Source organism: Micropterus dolomieu, linkage group LG23 (genome assembly GCF_021292245.1).
Source record: "Micropterus dolomieu isolate WLL.071019.BEF.003 ecotype Adirondacks linkage group LG23, ASM2129224v1, whole genome shotgun sequence".
Lineage (NCBI taxonomy): Eukaryota > Metazoa > Chordata > Actinopteri > Centrarchiformes > Centrarchidae > Micropterus > Micropterus dolomieu.
Window position 1 is genome coordinate 1,594,456 of NC_060172.1, and position 18,539 is coordinate 1,612,994.

General features: G+C 41.2%; 1 protein-coding gene across 1 annotated transcript in view; it reads left to right on the plus strand.

Annotated features, from left to right (window-relative positions):
* ptprb (protein tyrosine phosphatase receptor type b) overlaps positions 1 to 18,539 on the plus strand; it is a 65,422-nt gene that overhangs the window by 27,942 nt on the left and 18,941 nt on the right. The window contains exons 12-26 of the mRNA XM_046038876.1: positions 1,156 to 1,422; positions 1,613 to 1,671; positions 3,521 to 3,725; positions 3,808 to 3,905; positions 4,230 to 4,395; positions 4,469 to 4,599; positions 5,709 to 5,856; positions 5,941 to 6,210; positions 7,020 to 7,195; positions 7,313 to 7,463; positions 7,823 to 7,923; positions 9,185 to 9,350; positions 9,445 to 9,720; positions 14,397 to 14,675; positions 16,907 to 17,056. Of these exons, the coding sequence (XP_045894832.1) occupies positions 1,156 to 1,422; positions 1,613 to 1,671; positions 3,521 to 3,725; positions 3,808 to 3,905; positions 4,230 to 4,395; positions 4,469 to 4,599; positions 5,709 to 5,856; positions 5,941 to 6,210; positions 7,020 to 7,195; positions 7,313 to 7,463; positions 7,823 to 7,923; positions 9,185 to 9,350; positions 9,445 to 9,720; positions 14,397 to 14,675; positions 16,907 to 17,056 (2,643 nt within the window). The remainder of the gene's footprint in view (positions 1 to 1,155; positions 1,423 to 1,612; positions 1,672 to 3,520; positions 3,726 to 3,807; positions 3,906 to 4,229; positions 4,396 to 4,468; positions 4,600 to 5,708; positions 5,857 to 5,940; positions 6,211 to 7,019; positions 7,196 to 7,312; positions 7,464 to 7,822; positions 7,924 to 9,184; positions 9,351 to 9,444; positions 9,721 to 14,396; positions 14,676 to 16,906; positions 17,057 to 18,539) is intronic.

An 18,539-nucleotide genomic window follows, 5' to 3' on the forward strand; every position in this document is an offset into this window, starting at 1 on the left:
GTGTGTGTGTGTGTGTGTGTGTGTAAAAGTGTATTTGGTGATAATATCGCAGTTTTTAGAACAATAGCCGAAATGCCAGAAATGAGGTTTGGAATGAAACACACACAGAAAGACACTCCCAGTGCTCAAAGGCTTCCTGCGCACACACACACACACACACACACACACACACACACACACTTCCTGCTCAGAGCACCTTTTGTTCCCACATAATGTCCCAGTTATTTTCAGGACAGACTGGATGTGTGTTCACCTGCCAACCAATCGGCACTCGGCGAAAACAAAAACAAACCCCGCCCCCAGCCCCCCGAGATAGCCTCCTATTGGTCGATAGATGGAACTAAAAACATACTGGCTGGCGCCGTCCAGCGGGAACCTTTTCTCTCTGACAGTGAGATGTTCGGATGGATCTCATGTCTGTGTGTTACACAGAGCTGTGGCGGGACGCAGTTAGCCTAGCTTAGCATAAAGGCTGGAAGCAGGGGAACGCAAACAGACACATGAACACAACTCCAGCTCCAAGCTTACAGCACAGATCTTCTTGGCAAAAAAGCCTAAGTGTAATTCCCAAAACCCGGGTTCGATTCCCACAGCAACATTCACCAATATGTCCGTGAGCAAGACACTTAACCCCTAGTTTCTCCAGAGGCGTGTTAAATATTAATTATTATACCTGGACATAATATCAGTGATCTCTGTCGGTGCTTTGATGACAGTTTGAAATAACTTGTTATGTTTTGGTGCTATTTAAATAAAATTAATTGAATTTAAAGGTTATAACAAACATGTTATGAAATTAAAAAAATCTTGTAAAGCATCTCATTAAAATGAGAACTTTTGAGCATAGTTTTCTTTGTAATGGTGGCAGCAACACGCTAATTTTATATACAGTTCAAAATACTTTCCTAAAAGTATCTTTGGAAATTTTGGAATCGCCAAAATAATTTTAAATGAAGTTATGTGACTTTGAAAAATGTTTGGACCAACAGCTTGAGTTGGTGAAGATGGATATTAATAAATAAATACTGCGTTGGTGTAAATGTTATATTTACTGAAATACACATCTGATGTGAAGGCCGTGTTGGTTGAACTATGGTTATCTTTTCTAAACAAAAACATTAATCTTTTGTGACCGCTGTCATCTTTTACTTTCAGCCCCGGCATCGGTCTCGGAGGTAACCGTCGCCAACATGGGCAGGTCGGACGCCCTGCAGGTGTCCTGGCGCCCAGCGGTGGGCGTCGTAGACAGCTACCTGGTTCGCCTTCAGGAGGGAAGTAGAACCGTCCACACGCTGGCCGTGTCCCGCTCCTCGCCGCCCGAGTGCTCCTTCAGATCGCTGGTAGCCGGACGACTGTACTCGGTCATCATAGTGACGCGGAGCGGAAGCTTGGAGAACGCCACCACGGTTCAAGCACGAACACGTGAGAGAGTTCATGATTACTGTGACATTAATGTTGATGTGCTTTTCTATTCAGATTTACACTCAAATACTGAATTAGATTATTTCCCAAACCTGAAGTCACAGCTAAGTAAAGCATGAAGATCATATGTGCTGGTATAAAACATACATGTTGTACTTTTTAAAACATTATTTTGTTGTTTGTGTTGCAGAACCGGCCACTGTGCAAAACCCATCAGCTGTTCACTCTGCAAGAGACGACTTCCTCAAGGTGTGTTTTAAAGTCTTGATTATATATCATGGTGTCACCCTGTGCTTATGAATGGTGTTGTGGTCTTTAGAGCTGCAATGATTTATCAATTAATAATAGTTGTCGACTATTGAATTAATGACCAACTATCTTGATAATCAATTAATCGGTTTGAGCAATTTTAAAAAAAATTCTGATTCCAGACTCTAAATGTCTTTTTTTCTCCTCAGTAAACTGAATATATTTTGGACAAAACAAGACATTTGATGGCGTCATCTTGGGCTTTGGGAATTAGTTTTTATTATTATCTGACATTTTATTGACCAAACAACTAAACTCTTAATCGACACAATAAGTGACGATGAAAACAATCGTTTCAGTTGCAGCCCTGATGGATATTAGATTTACAGCAGGTTACTTCCTGTGTCAAACCTCAGCAGAAGACACAGAGCTCGCCAGGATATATGACTATAACGCAGTATTTCACAACCGTTGTGGTTTGTGAGCCCTTAAAACAAACACAATCTGGTTGCAAAGCCTCGGCACAGGTTAAAGCCTCCGTGTGGACAAGCTGTGAGCAGCTTTTATTCTGAAATAATTTCTTTTTAAAGGTTTTTTTTTAGACATAATATTGTAATATAATTATTGGTAAATTTCCTTTAGTTCCCTGAAAAGAACAGAAGTGTGTACTGATAAAACGGAAAATGTCTTTTTTAGTTCGGGTAGTTTATCCGCTGTTCCATTTAAATCCAAGTAAATGTTAATTCATTGTGCCTTTTTTTTTTTAATATTTTTAGAAACGTCACTCATCATATACGACTTCAACTAATTATTATTTTTGTTATCGATTTAATTTGTCAGTCATTTTCATGATTAATCGATTAGATGTTTGGTCTATAAGCTGTCAAAAAATGGTGGAAAAACAATGTTTATCAGTGTTTCTCAAAGCTCAAGATCAGTGGCCTACTCTGAGTAAACTCAGGGTTGACGACTGTGAATAAGATGTTAGTTGGTGCGCATTCGCATAAGAGGGGTGTTTTTCTGCAACGGCACATGCTCTGTATTTTCCTCGGAAGAATGCATGTTGATTGTGTCAGGATATGAGGAGACACGTTAACGGCTAAATCTAATATCATGGTGACCGACAACGCCAGGGAGGCTTGTTGGCATTGCATTTAGTAATTATCTTCACAGTGTTCTTGCTTGTAAGTCTCTATTATGTATTTTATTGGCTCTTCTTTTATGTGTAATATGATGGATATAAAGGTGCAACTGCACATAAGGTCCATTGTAATAAAAAAAAAAAAAAAAAAAAAAAAAAAGCCGGAGGGGGAATAATCTGATTTCCAGGATTAATCTACAAGTAAAAAACTTGAATATTCTCTGACATGATGTATTTTATGAAGTGGCGTGTATTAATACTTCTCGTCATTAACACTGAGTACAGATGTGGTGTGTAGTCCACGTATACAGGGAAACCTCGAGTTAACCACGAACAAAACCTGCTCGGAGCAGTTTAGAGATGCGGCATAAATCACCAAGGCAACAGACCTCGGTTAACACCTGTCCACCTTTGGTCGTACGGGTTAATCTTACACCCGACATCACAAAGTTACTCCTGAAGTTATCTGGATCCAGTTACTTCGCTTCGTAGTACAGGCCGCTGGAGAAGGTCAGAGGAGAAACCGGGAAATATTCACATTTAAGCTGAAATCGTGTGGAAATTTTCTCTTAATTAATGACTCAGAACGACTAATTGATTATCAAAGTAGTTGGTAATTAATTTAATAGTAATTTCATAGATTAGCTGGGACTAATCATTGCAGCTTTACCGTCATATTTGTTAAGTGTTATTCCTCGTGTGTTTCAGGTGTACTGGCGTCATGCAGCTGGGGATCTGGACCGCTACGTGGTTCTGATCCACTACAACAACAGCGTGCTGCAGAACAAGATCGTCTCCGCCGGACACAACGAGTGCGTCTTCTCGTCTCTGACGCCGGGGAGACTCTACACTGTCACCGTGGAAACATGGAGCGGAGACTACGTCAGCAGTGTCTCCACCGACGGACGCACCTGTGAGTCAGAAAGCGGGGAAACAAATGAAACACATGCTTTTTATAGACTGTTTTGAGCTTTAACGTCTTGTTTGTCCTTCAGTTCCGTCAGCTGTTGGAAATCTGTCGCTAGGTGAAGCAGGAACAGCTGAACTGACCGTCACCTGGAGCCCCGCCCCCGGAGACGTGGACCACTATGAGGTGAGCGTTTGTATTGCTGATGATTAGAGTCTGTTTTAGGCAAAGAACTAACCATATTATCAGGAAGTGGAGTTTAAAAGTGATTGTAAGTGTTTAATGTGGCCTACTGACTTTTACAGCTACTATTCTGATTTTATGTGACACTTCTACATATATAAATATCCATCCGGCAAATTTCTGCTGCTGACGTTAAGCTTCATGTAGTCACCATAAACGCAGACATTAACTGAGAACGTTCATTCTGTATTTTGAGGACAAAGATTTTAGTGATCGCTGCTGCCTCAGAGGAGTTTTAGTCCTGCTCTTCACTCTGCTTGTCTTCAGGTCACTCTGCTCTTCAACGACACTCGGGTTTTCCCTCCGGTCACGTTGGGCAGCGAGGTGCGACGTCACCGGCTGACCTCTCTGACCCCCGGGCGTCTTTATAAGATCGTGGTGTCGACGTTCAGCGGGCCGTACCAGAGGCCGCAGTACATCGAGGGGCGGACAGGTGAGGCGATCGCCTAACTTTGATTTTAAACATCTTGAGTCCGGCTCTGCTGAACCCAGACTGTCCTCTCCAGTCCCCAGTGCAGTCGGGAACCTTCATCTGGGGCCTCGCTCCGGCCTGACGGACTCCGTTGGCGGGCTGTTGGTCTCCTGGACGCCTGGAGACGGAGACCTGGACGTGTACAACGTCTCTCTGTCCACCACGGTGAGTCCAACTAATTCACAGTAAAAGAGTAAATTCAGTATTTATTCAAAGAGAGCAGAAAAACCCCTGAACGTATGAAGTCATCTTTTAAAGAAAAAAGCACTTCAACTTAAAACAAGTAGGTGAAAAAGTGTAACAGACAAAAATGAAGCAGTCGTGTCGCCATGACAATAACTTAGACCTGTGTGTATACTAACATGATAACTAAATAATTAAATAAAGTAAATCTTCTTCTTCTTAAAACCTGCTGCAGGAGGATGTTTAAAAGTGGCGATAGAAGACAGAGGCCAGAGAAAATGTATTTTCTTGTTCAGGACCAGCGATGAAAAGATTTTTTTTTACTCTCCTTGAAGAAACTATGAAATAAAAAATACATTTTCTAGCTTCTTATCCCGTGTCCTTCGTGTGTGCGTTGTTTAACTCCTCCCTCAGTGGCAGAAACTTATTAAACTGACATACTGCGCAGTATTCTCTGTTTTAATACTTAATACCACTATTTATCATTACACTTCTGTTAATACTTTAAAATACAAATAATCTTCACTCCTCCTATATTTTACTTATGTTTTCAGATTTGTACATTTCTTACATTTTCTACTTACTGGCTTTCTATTATTATTTCTATTCCTTTCTGCCTCGATGTGCTTAGTGAGCAATGGTAACACAAGAGTTTCCCCTCAGGGATCATTTCTGATTAATAACATAACAAATATAAAATATAAAATATAACAAAATCCATCTTTTCTCTTTCTCCTACAAACATTTATCAAATCTATCAGCTAGCCGGTGTAACGGCACTCGACCCGTTAGCTTGTGGGTTTTAGTTGTAAACAAAGCAGCTTGGCCGTCTAATCTGATCTTTGATGGGACTGATTGTAACTTCACACCTCTCACAGGACAGAAGATAAAGATGCTCCAGCATTTGACATCCAGGAGACGAGTTAAGAGACGGAAGATTATTTTGTGTCTCCCGACTTTAAAGGAAAATATAGAGATGGTGGATGAAAGATTGATCAGTGAACTGGTGAAAGGATGAACGAGGGAGAGAAATGGATGAACTGATAAGACGGTGGTTTCATGAATATTCTTCTGTCACATCCTGTTTCCAGGATGGCGCCATCGTCAAGACTCGCACTGTCCCTAAACACGTCTCCTCCCTGGACTTCGTGGATCTGATCCCAGGCCGCGCCTACACCATTACCATCCAATCACTGAGCGGGACGCTAACCAATAGGAAGACAGCCACAGGCAGGACCGGTAAGACGCCACACGATTTGATCTGATTCATTTAAATTGGAGAAAAACCTTTAAAAAGCTGATTACTGTATTTCCCCCCTGCAGCTCCGGCCAGAGTCACCGCCCTGCAGGCGGATAACGACCACACCACCCACAGTCTCGCCGTCAGCTGGGAGAAGCCGTCGGGCGTGTACGACGGCTACAGTCTGCAGTTATTGGACGAGGCCGGCGTCGTTCTTGCCACTCGGTTGGTTCCCGCAGAGAGTCGAGGCGAGCGTCTGGAAGGTCTGACGTCAGGAAAGTGGTACCGCGTGAAGGTGGCGACGCTCAGCGGCGGCGTCCCGTCGCTGGAGGCCACAGCAGAGGGACAAACACGTGAGTTAAAGTTACAACAACTATGAAGAGGACTTGGGTCAAAGACGCATGTTCCTCTGTGTTGTTAGTTTATTCATAGGTTTATTGTGATGCTTTGTTGTTAAATGTTGGATTTAATTCATTTAAATTGTGAACAAATTAGCATTTAATTTTTCTACTATTTATTTTGTTGAGGGGAAAAAAAGGACTGAGAAGTTTTTATCTATAGTTTTGAATATTCTACCTCAGATTTGTGAGAAGAAACAATGATGTAACATTTATCCTGATAATTATTGATACTGAATGATATTATATTTATCGTTATTACATTTTTGGCCACATCGCCCAGATAGATTTATAAAACTGTAATCACCTGTTCCCGACGAGAATACAACCACAATAAAAGCTTATTTCCATTGTGGTTCTCACTGGGTAAGAGAGTCCGATGAAAACAAAAAAGTGAAAGAATTTTTTTTTAACCCAATTTTGCTCATGAATCTGCGTTTTGCTGTGTAAATCTTTAGGCTCAGATCAAGTTTGGATATTTTAAATTAAAAAAATAAAAGTGATGGCAGTCCAGGGGTCCTTGAGGTCGTTTAAGCAAAATTCCATCCCTAAGTAACTCAATGACAGAATGTGACTCCTTGGGTCGTGGGTTTCATCTTTCAACCCCCTAATTCCAGAGTTGCCTTAACTAACCTCCTGTTAATACCAGACGATGATGACGGAAGGAACTAGTGATCGTTTTCTCACGAGCAGTTCACATTTTATTTCACGCGTCCTGAACTGTGACCTGCTAAATCTAAATCCTCTCTGTGTTTGTTGTCCAGGTCCGGCTGCAGTCAGTAATCTAACAGTCACCTCCACCAACACCTCCTCTCTCTCTTTCTCCTGGCGTCCCTCGGACGGCCACGTCGACATCTACGACCTGTCGCTCTACAGCGTCACAGAGGCAACCACCAATCACAGACAGGACGCTGTGGCGAGCAGGAAGGAGCATCAACAGGTGGGATTAATAAAACATTTTACATGTAAACATTTGATGTACTTTTATCTTGATACGTAATATATTTATGATAAATAGTACTTCATGTCACCGTGTGACGTACTGTACCTGTGTTAGGTGGCGGGGGAGCTGGTAGACCTGCAGAAGGTCGGTCCAGCTGTAGACAGCTGTGTGTTCTCCGGCCTGCGAGCAGGACGTCTGTACAGACTGCAGGTGGTGAGCTGGAGCAGAGGCATGAACAGCGACTCCGCCGTGCTGGCCAGAACCGGTCAGTACAACGCCGCTATCATATAAGTACTGATGGGTACACTGGATTCTGTCTTATATTATCTATCATCTTCTCCTTCATCTTTATTTTGTTTGCCGTCGTCCTTTTGTCCTCTCCAACTTCATGTTTTATTCTCTTCATCTTCTCTCTTTGTCTGTTCTATCTCTTCTTCCATCACTCATCTTCTTTTCAAGTCCATTTGCTTTCCCGTCATCCATCTTCTGCTCTGCTTTTCTTCTACATTTACATTTTGTTGTTTTCCTCTTATTTCCTCTTATTCTTTACCATCTTTCTTCTTTGTTATTTTTACTCCTTATTTATCACCTTCTTTATTATCATCTTTCTTTTCTGTTCCGCAGTGCCGTCTTCAGTTTCGTCTCTTCAGGTTCAGAGTTCAGGATGGACGGACAGACTGACGGTCAGCTGGCAGCATGGAGAGGGAAGCAGGAGCAGCTATCAGGTAATGGATGCTGGAAGATAAGAAGATAAGTTTCAGAAGTTATGATCCAGGACTCCCCTAATGTCCGCACTAGAGGATTTTCAGATCTTAACTGATTTTAAAACGTGGGATACCTCAGACATAACAACAGATTTAAGCAATGTTTAAAGGGGTGGTATTCTGATTTTTGGCTTTTCCCCTCTCCTTTGAGTTATATCTCTTTTTTTGTGAATGTAACAGGTTTGCAAAGTGAAAAAGCCCAAAGGGAGTTCCCATCTCCCACAGAAAACTCTGCTCTGAACTGCCTAAAAACAGCTCGTTTGTAGTCCAGCCGCTTCCCTTGGATGAAAGCTAAATGCGCCTCATATAACACTCGCCAAGCGGCTACTCCGACACGCCCTCAGAAACACCAAAAACAGCGAGCTGCAGCACACAGCTCTCCTCTCCCTTCCAAACACTAGCTACCCTCCAGGCAGTCAGTGGACATAAAGTTGTTCCTGTGATGTAGAGACAGAGCTCAGTTAAAACTTTATGGATACAGATTAATAACTCACCGCTCTGAAACTCTCGCTCCAGTCCATGTTGCCAAGCTGGTCGGCAACATGTACAGCTGAACCGAAGCTTACTGCTCCTTATTGGCTAGTAGTCCTTAACTAGGAACTGAGCATGTGCAACTCCCAACAAAGATCATTTAGAGACAAGATGTATCACTCCATAGCTAAAACGAAGCCTTCAACACAGGGTGAAAAGAGGAGCTGCAGCAATGTGCAGACGAACAATATGGTGTTTTTTTTTTTTAATGAAACCATGTAAACCTGTTCTGGTACAACCACTAAATAAGATTTTAATTCCACCTCTTTAGTATTTTAATCTTAAAAACACACACAACAGTGCAGCACCACAGACTTGCCGTTTATACTAAACGGTTTCAGAGTGGCGGTTCCCAGTCATCTCACTGAAACGCAAATGTGACTTCAGACAGGAACAAACATGGAGTCTGGTTGACCTTGTGTGTGCTGGATGAACTTGAGGCTGAGAAGAGGGAATCAGCAGGTTTATACATTTTATAGAGCAGATACACAACACGCTGGGGACGCTTCCCGGTCAGCCACCGGATTTCGTATCGCTAATATAAAACATGATTTCAAGTCACTGTAAAAAAACACATATTGCAAAATTTAATTAAAAGTAATTTTGAATGATATTTTCTTGCTTCTTAAACAACCTCGGTTTCCTGCAGCACTGTTACTAAATCTTACCCGTTGTGTACGTGTGATTTAAGGTGGTATTGTACGACGTTTCTGGCGCCACTCTGGGAGCCCAGACGCTCGGGGCAGAGCACACGAGTCACGTGTTCTCTGGGCTGATCCCTGGTAGGCTGTACCGTGCTGAGGTCATCACGCACAGCGGGGAGCTGGCCAATAACATCTCAGCCGTCGGACGCACCTGTAAGCACAAACACTTAAACACAGATTTAGTTGTAGTTAATGACACTTAAACAATATTAACTATTTGTATTAATACTATTAATGTTTCTTCCAGTTCCAGAGCCGCCCACCCACCTGTCAGTCAAACAAGGCACGGCCAATGACACGATAGAGCTGTCCTGGTCCGGTCCTAACTCCGGGGACTACGACAACTTCAGCCTGCAGTGGACTCCTCCAGACCGCCTGTCAGTCACACAGACTGACCTGACCAGCCGCATCCTTGGCGGGATGTTTCCAGGGCGATATTACAACTTCACAGTGGCGACCATCAGTGGAGCAGGGGCCGGGCCCGCAGTCAGGAGCCGGCCAATCCAGAGAGGCGTCAGGACAAGTAGGTGGAAAAAGACTTAAACTCAGTTTTACAAATTCCAAACTCATCAAATTGTCTTGAATTTGAATTTATGAGGTTTTAATTTCTACCGTGACGACAGTTCGGAAACATTTACCCCAAAAAAACCCAAACTGCAAATCAATTTAAGCTGAGCTATGCTAACCATGTCCTGACTCTATCTCCGTTCACGTTGATATCATCTTTAGGGATGCACCGAATGTGCGGTCACCAAAATAATTTGGCCAAAAAAAAGCACTTCCGGTGTTCGGCCTAATACGTCTAAAGACCGAATTTTACCCAACAATTACGCTGACATGTCGGCAGTCTGGAAGTATTTTAAAGTGTCAGAGAAAGACACAAAAGTTTGCAGACGCTGTTCTGCTGAATCGTCTCCCAGCGCGTCCACTCCATCTGTGGCTGACTTCTTAGAAAAGAGTGTTTCTGTCACTCATTTCGGAGAAGGAGATTAAGTTAGCCGTGAGGCTGTGAAGTCTTCGTGTTACGCCGTAGCAGAACCACATACAACATTATTTATCAGACTGGGTCGGACTGGATGGTAATAAGAATAATTGGATTATATTCACAGAAAGTATAAAACTTGTGTCCATTAAAAATAAATGGACATGTAATTTACTTTACCGGACCCTCTCGGGATCCGGACCCCCCACCATAGTCTCTCCACGTCCTGCAGGAAACACTGAGGAAAAAGCTCATTTTGACTATTTAATTTATGCAATGGTTGGTATTCGGCAAATTTTTTCATTATATTCGGTTTCGGCCAAGAATTTTCATCCTCTCGTCTCACTGTTGGAAATTTTCCCAAAATAAGAAACTTTTCCTTTTAATGGCTGTAGCTGAAATAAGAAATGGAAAGTGTCCCCTCTGTGCAAACAATCTCTATAGTCCACAAAAAAGTTTTTAACATCATCACTGAGTGTGCAAATACTGCACATGTAGCACCATTATAGGTATTCTGAAACTAAATGTTTGGTTGGATGGATCATTTCAAGCTGCTGAGTCAGATTACTTTTATTTTGCATATTTAAGCCACGCTCGTGGGTTGCCAGTGGTAAATATCAATATAAGATTGAAGCTATTTATTGATTTTGGCATCATATTTGCATATACACATAAAACATCACAGGTCAATATTTTACCTCTGTAGCTGATGAATTTTTCTAAATTAAATAACATAAGAGCTTTTTAAAGGGAGCATTGTACCTTTTTGGACAAGAAATGCATTTTTTAAATAAAGATAATATTTCAAATCACAACAGTCAGAAAAGCCTCAACACATCGTCAAAATGTCTACGACCGAGAGTGCTGCAAAACGACGACTCTCTCTTATATAACCTTCAGTCCCGCTCTGGGATCTGGTTTAACTTCTTCTGAGAGACTTGATACGTTTGGGTGCTGGGCTCAAGTTCCACACAAAGCTGGAAGATCACTCGTGTCACATCACTGTGCGCTGTGGCTTTAAGATGTCCTTCTCATTGTTGCTCAAAGTCTCTTCAAGCTCTTCATGAATCAGATCAAAACCACTAGATGGCAGAACATAACAAAGGCCCTGAAAGCAGAAGGAAAACGCGGCTCTCTTCTGTTTCCTCTTCTGATTTTTAATCACATTCTGTTTTGGCTGCAGGGATCAAAACTGATCGGCAGAAGGAATAAAACTGAACACACATTATAAATATGTATGGACTGACCTAGTTTCTCATTTCTTTCAGCTGAGGTCAGCCAAAGAGGTGATGCAGTATTTACCAGAAATACACACACACACACAGTCAGTATATTGTGGCGAGTACACACCAACTTCCTGTGGTGCAGTGGGGACCTTGGCGTTGAGGGTTTATAAAGAATTCTGCACAGAGAGGATCTTTTTTTCTGAGCCTGATCACACAGGGGAGACAAGAAAATACAACTTATATGTACAAAAAGAAGCCGCTTCCTGCCAGATACGGCTGCAGGAGTGAGACTGCAGTGATGTGAAAAACTGGGTGACCAGCTCAAACGCTTAACTTCAACTCACTGTACAGCTGTTACATCTGCATTTGGCGCTTTTATCCGAAACAACTTAGACACTAGTAAGAGCTGTTAACGCGTACGGCATCAATAGAAACATAGGGAGAGGTAAGATTTAACAAATAGTGCAGTCAGTACAAGCGAGTTCTGAAGAGAGGTTAGGGGTGTTATCAGAGGAAGTGTCGCTTCTGACCTTTCAAAGGAGACCAGAATTATGCATCTAGGCCAAATGGTTGAGGAGATTATTACTGAGTTATTTTGGGAGTTTTTCCTGGAAATAAGTGCCAGGGTCCAGTCTGGAGATATTCAATATTTACTTACAGCCAACATCCAATGAAAAGACCCAAACAGTGAATGCATCTCCTAACGAATCCTGTGTGTGTCTCGCAGCTCGATGTCTCTTCTTCCTCTGAGCCATAGAAACTTTTAAACGCATCAGTGAGCCTCACAGCTACACTGGGTCACATGTTCCTTCATCACCATGAACACAAACCAACCCGTTCTCATCCCTAGCCGTCACTTTTTAACTCCCTGGGTACCCTTCAGCCCTTTTTGTACGTGTCTGGCTCCGCGGTCAAGTTGGCAAGAATAAATATGCGATGTATGGCTAAACTTTCAAAATAAAACTAGTGGTTAACGTTTTGAAACGTTGCAGTTTGGTTAGATTTAGGAAAAGATCCTGGTTTGACTTAAAATAAGTACATTACTCACCTGACTTAAATTACCATATTGGTCTGAATATAAGACGATCCCCCCCCTCTGTTTTTAAAGACTGAAAGTAAAAAATATATTTTAATAATAATAATAAAAAACAAGGTAGGTTGTTGTTTTTAACATCTTTTAAATAAAATAATGTTACATTTAAAGTCACATTTAAAATTACTAGGTAAATAAAATGATCAGATTATCGCATTTGTAAATAAATTACTTATGATATTTTCAGTAAATATCATAAAAATGAAAATAGACAGTCTACCGGTAGCTGTCCATCTCAGTGGAAAAGTAAAAATTGGTATCACAGCTCCGCCTCAGCTGTTGCTTAACTTGACCAACTTTTTTAGCCGCTTTGTTCGAAACGGTCGCCGTGTCCTCATGTTTCAGTTGGGACGGCTTCAGTCAGGAGGGTAACATGCGCTTTGCTGACATTTGGTGCCATCTGTTGTTGTGGGTGTATATTAAAAGTGATACAGCCCGAAATGAGACGAGGTGAGTTTTTAAGACGCATGTTTCAGGGGGAAAAAATGTCAAAATTGGACCAATACGGTTCAGTAACACCACTTATGTAACATCAGTAAAAGGAATCAATGTTGACTTTCTTTCACACAGCAGTCGAACTCCGGTCTCCTCGGTGAAAGTCCGGGTTTTGTCCCACCTACTTAGACTTTTCTGTTATTTTGTTTTATGTATATTTTTAGCACCATGTGCGTTGGTAACAGACGGCGAAAGACGTGACAGAGCGTAGCGATCTGACGCTGTGGGGATGACAACACACATGATTCTGACATAACATTATTAGTCCGTCCTGCTGCCTCAAGTACTCACTAGAGAACCACATGTGGATTCATCCGCCGCTGAAAATAGTCCCCAACAAGTGCACTATTTTCTCCTGAAACTACATCATGCATCTGTGACGTGTCCTCAGGAGGAACCAATGGGCTTGGAGCTGACCGCCACAGACTTCACATGGGATTTTTTGACATTAAGAAAAATATAGAACAAAGACCGATTGTTCAATAGTTTGGTCACAAAAACCAGCAGTTTAAGAACATCCTGTCGCCATTTGACAGTTTCGTAAATGATCAATTCCGAAAGAAAGTCTGCGTGTTTAAACTACAGCAGCTGATGTTTTCCCATAAATAACTGCGAGTTTATGGGGTTTTTATCTTCCGTTTGCTTCGAGGAGACAGAAACAAAAAGATGAATGTGTTCTCCTTCACCTTCGTCTTTCCGTCCTCTCACACATTCATCATCCCGTTCAGAGACGCTTTTATCGCCTCATCAGACGAAACGAGCGGCAGACTCGTCCCTCATTAGTTAAAGTACAGACGACCTTCCTGTGAAAATACAAAAGAAGAGAAACATGAACGGTGACTCAGCAAAAAACACAAAATAAAATCATTTTATTGGACTAACTCCTCCTTCTGCTCTCCTTTGTCTCTTATTTCCTTCCCTCCTATCCTCTTTTCCCTCCCTTTCTCCTTCTCTTGAATGTCTCCTATCCTCTTTCCTTTCCTCACATTTCTTCTCAACTCTCCCCTTTCCTCTTCTCTCCGAACTCCTTCCTTCACTCCTTTTCTTCTCACCTCACCTCACTTGTCTTTTCTTCCTCACCTTTATCATCTCCTTTCCTGCCTCCTTTTAATTTCCTTTTCTCCTCTTGTCTCCTTCCTTCCTTTCCTCTACCTCTTCATACCCTCTTTTCCTTTCCTCCTCAACTTCTTTCCTCTCCCTCATCGCCTCACCTTTTCTTCTCTGCCTTCCCTCGTTTCCACTCCTACACTCTTCTCTGCCGATTTCTCCTCCTCCTTTCGTTACCTTTCCTTCGCACCACTCCTTCTCTTCCCACTTGTTTCCTCTTGTCTCTCCTCCTCCTCCTCTCCCTGTGTCCTCATCTCCCCACCTCTCCTCTCTCCTTGTCTCCTTCCTTCCTCCAGGTCCGTCTCCACTGAAGTCCATTCACTGCTTCCCTCTGTCCTCGTCCTCCCTCTCCTGCTCCTGGTCGCCTCCCCTCGCCGACTTCGACTCCTACGAGGTCGAGTGTCGTCGCCACGATGACGGGGAGCTGACCTCGGCGCTGAGGCTGGCGGGTGGCGTCACCGCGGTAACGCTGGACCACCTGGAGGCGTACAGGAAGTACTCAGTGACAGTCAGAGTGTCGTCAGCCGGACAGACGAGTCCACCTGCGACTCATACAACCATTACCATGATAGACCGTGAGTTCACACTCATGTTTATCTTCATTGACATAATGCATTCCCTAGCCCTTTACCCTAAACTTAACTTAATTCAACTCTCAAACAGCCCTTTAAACTTATGGGTCCAGTATTGTGGCCCCCACAAGTATAGTAAATCCCGGTTTTTGGACAACACACACTCACTCTCCCCCCAGGTGCTGTAGTTGAGTCTGGTGTTTAAATAGGACTGTTCCCCTGAGAGACGCAGAGAGACGGAGGGAACAGCCAAACTGGGTTCATTCAGAAATTCATCATTAAGTTTGTTCTCTGAAAACGGCCCGCTAGTTTTAAACTAGTCATTGATTAAATCAGGTGGCACCATTAAAAGAAAAAGCTGGTATTAATCTAGTTTATTAAAAGACATAAGCTGGGTCCAAAATGACTCCTTTTTTTCTTATATAGTATCTAGGTTCATTTAAAATGCTCGTATTACTCACCTTACGACAGACTGCTCCTGTTAATTATCCTTAATTATTACTGTACTGTTTTACTGTTAGTGTTGGTGTCTAGAATTTGTGTGTGTGTTTTCTTTTTTTAATCTTAAATGTTTACCATTGTAAGTGTGTTTGTTTTTTGCTGTATATTGTGTCGTCTTGTATTATCGTATGTTTTTGGTCAGGACGCCCTCGAAAATGAGATGGTACATCTCAAGGGGTTTTGATCTTGGAAATAAACTTGATCACAATATGTTCCGGCTCTAATAAACACAAGGTTATTATATTTTTTATTTTCGTTTTTACTTTTTGTTTACACTTTTAGTTTAGTTTGCAAGTTTTTTTTGTTTTTTTGAAAATGCTAAGTTTAGTTTTCATTAGTTTCAGTGTTAGTTGTAGTCCCTATGAAATACATTGACAAAGACGAAAACTCAAACCATTTACTGCATAATTTGTTTATTTTGCAAACAAGACAATACAGTTTCATTTATTTATCGTTGTAAAATTTTTTATTTTTTTTTATTTCAGTTAACGAAACTGTTTTCCCATGCCTAGTTTTCGATAATAACCTTGTATTGAACACAAATCAAACATCTCTGTGCTGATTGTTTCAAACAGCCTGTTGTACAATTGTCAAAATTAGTATCTCTATATGCAGTTGTCACAAACGGCCTTTAAACCTAATTTCAGCTCTGCTTGTCAGAAAGCTGATCAGTAAATATTAATTAAAATACAACTTTTAATTTTTTCTGTCTAGTCCCCAACAAGTGCACTATTTCCCTCTGTTTGTTTGAAAGAAACTACAGTGAGCAGATGTTTTAGAAAATTTCTGAACCTTTTTAAACATTAAACTAAATATTTGTGTGCAGGAACCAATGAAAGCCACAGACAGGAAGTAGGTTTAGTTAGTAACAACTTATTTCTGTATAAGAAGTAGTTTGTGTGTTAACATTAACAGCCAGTGCAAAAGAACAAATGACAAAGGAACTTTCTTTAGTTTGTTTGTTCACCACAGCGTTGAAAAGATACTCTGGTCTGATCACTTGCTTATTTTTTCCTTTTTCATAAAAAGTCACTGTGACCCAAAACCCTTTTTCTTTCTTTGTTCACATCCGTCTGCCTCCTCACTCGCTCTCTCTGCCTGTGTTGCATTATAAATCATCCTGACACAACTGGACTGAGACAGAAAGAAAAAGACGAGGAACAAAAATAAAAAGACGACGACTCTGTAAAGTCCCTGAGAGCCTTTTTCTATTGAGAGAAACTGAGCAGAGGGAGATAAGTTTCTCTCTCTGTTTGGAGGCTTTTCCTTTTTACAGAAGCACATTTCAAAAACATGAAAAAGTAGGCATGACAGAAATAAATACACTCATGGTAAGTCAAATATATGACCTAATCTTAAAATATTCATAATTATGGCAGTACTGTAAGTAAATCATTTAACGTCATAAGTCTGACCTCTCATAATTACTAGTGAGGTGATTTATAAGTCATAATTCTGACTTACCATCTTATAATTTAAAATAACCAAAACATATATTATAGAATAATCATTATTAATAATAATTAGTCAATGTTGTTACGTGTCCGGGATATTCTGGCTTTATTTTTTTGCAGTGGGAGGAAGTGGAGACGTGTCAAAAATAGACAATTATGAAAAAGATGATATAAAATAGTGTAAAAATAAAGTTTAAAAGACAAAGAAAAACAAAATAAACGTTATGCTGTTTAATTTATTTGGCTGACAGTCTGTCTAATGAATCTGTTTCCTTTCAGGCCCTCCGGCCCCGCCCCCCAGCGTACGTGTTAGTGGGAGGTCATCGAAGGTCACATCGTCCTCCATCTTGTTTCGCTTCAACTGCTCCTGGTTCAGTGACGCCAACGGGGCCGTCCGTTACTTCGCTGTGATCGTGGCCGAGTCAGATGGTACACACACACACACACACACACACACACACACACACACACACACACACACACACACACACACACACACTTTAAATGCTTAATATGAATCCACTGACTACAGGTATAAAGGATTCACAAATTTACATTGGTTTTATAATCTGCCTTCTGCTCTGAGTCTTCTGAGACCAGAAACGTTTTTACCAGCACTGATTTTCAGCTCTGGACAACAAATAGCTGCCCAGCTTTCATGAAAGCAGCCAAATCTTTTGCTTCGTATTGATGCTTATTCAGTTTTTTATTTATTTTAAAATAATTTTGCAGGGAAGTACAGCCTCCCTGGAATGTTTTGTAGCTGAATAAAATCAACAAAGTGTTCAGAAGATGCCCCTCTGGCCTTCGGATCATTTACTAGATTATAGAGAACTTAAGCCCCTCTCCTTCCGGTGGACTGCTACTGGACCTTAATTTGGAAAAAATATGTTTGGTAGTTAACGGTGAGACATTTTGTCGTAAAACTGTTTAAGTATGACTGAAAATACGTAATTAGAAAGACTAAAACCCGGGTAAAAGTCGGGTATGTGACATCACAACTGTTTCTCTCAATGACTGAAGCTAATGTTGCTGAAGCTAACGTTCCTGAAGCTAACATGACTGAATCCAATGTTACTGAAGCTAAAGTGACTGAAGCTGACATCACTGAAGATAACGTTCCTGAAGCTAACATGACTGAATGTAAAGTTACATAAGCTAATGTTACTGAAGCTAACATCACTGAATCCAACGTGACTGAAGCTAAAGTGACTGAAGCTGACATCACTGAAGATAACGTTCCTGAAGCTAACATGACTGAATGTAAAGTTACATAAGCTAATGTTACTGAAGCTAACATCACTGAATCCAATGTTACTGAAGCTAAAGTGACTGAAGCTGACATCACTGAAGATAACGTTCCTGAAGCTAACATGACTGAATGTAAAGTTACATAAGCTAATGTTACTGAAGCTAACATCACTGAATCCAATGTTACTGAAGCTAAAGTGACTGAAGCTGACATCACTGAAGATAACGTTCCTGAAGCTAACATGACTGAATGTAAAGTTACATAAGCTAATGTTACTGAAGCTAACATCACTGAATCCAATGTTACTGAAGCTAAAGTGACTGAAGCTGACATCACTGAAGATAACGTTCCTGAAGCTAACATGACTGAATGTAAAGTTACATAAGCTAATGTTACTGAAGCTAACATCACTGAATCCAATGTTACTGAAGCTAAAGTGACTGAAGCTGACATCACTGAAGATAACGTTCCTGAAGCTAACATGACTGAATGTAAAGTTACATAAGCTAATGTTACTGAAGCTAACATCACTGAATCCAATGTTACTGAAGCTAAAGTGACTGAAGCTGACATCACTGAAGATAACGTTCCTGAAGCTAACATGACTGAATGTAAAGTTACATAAGCTAATGTTACTGAAGCTAACATCACTGAATCCAA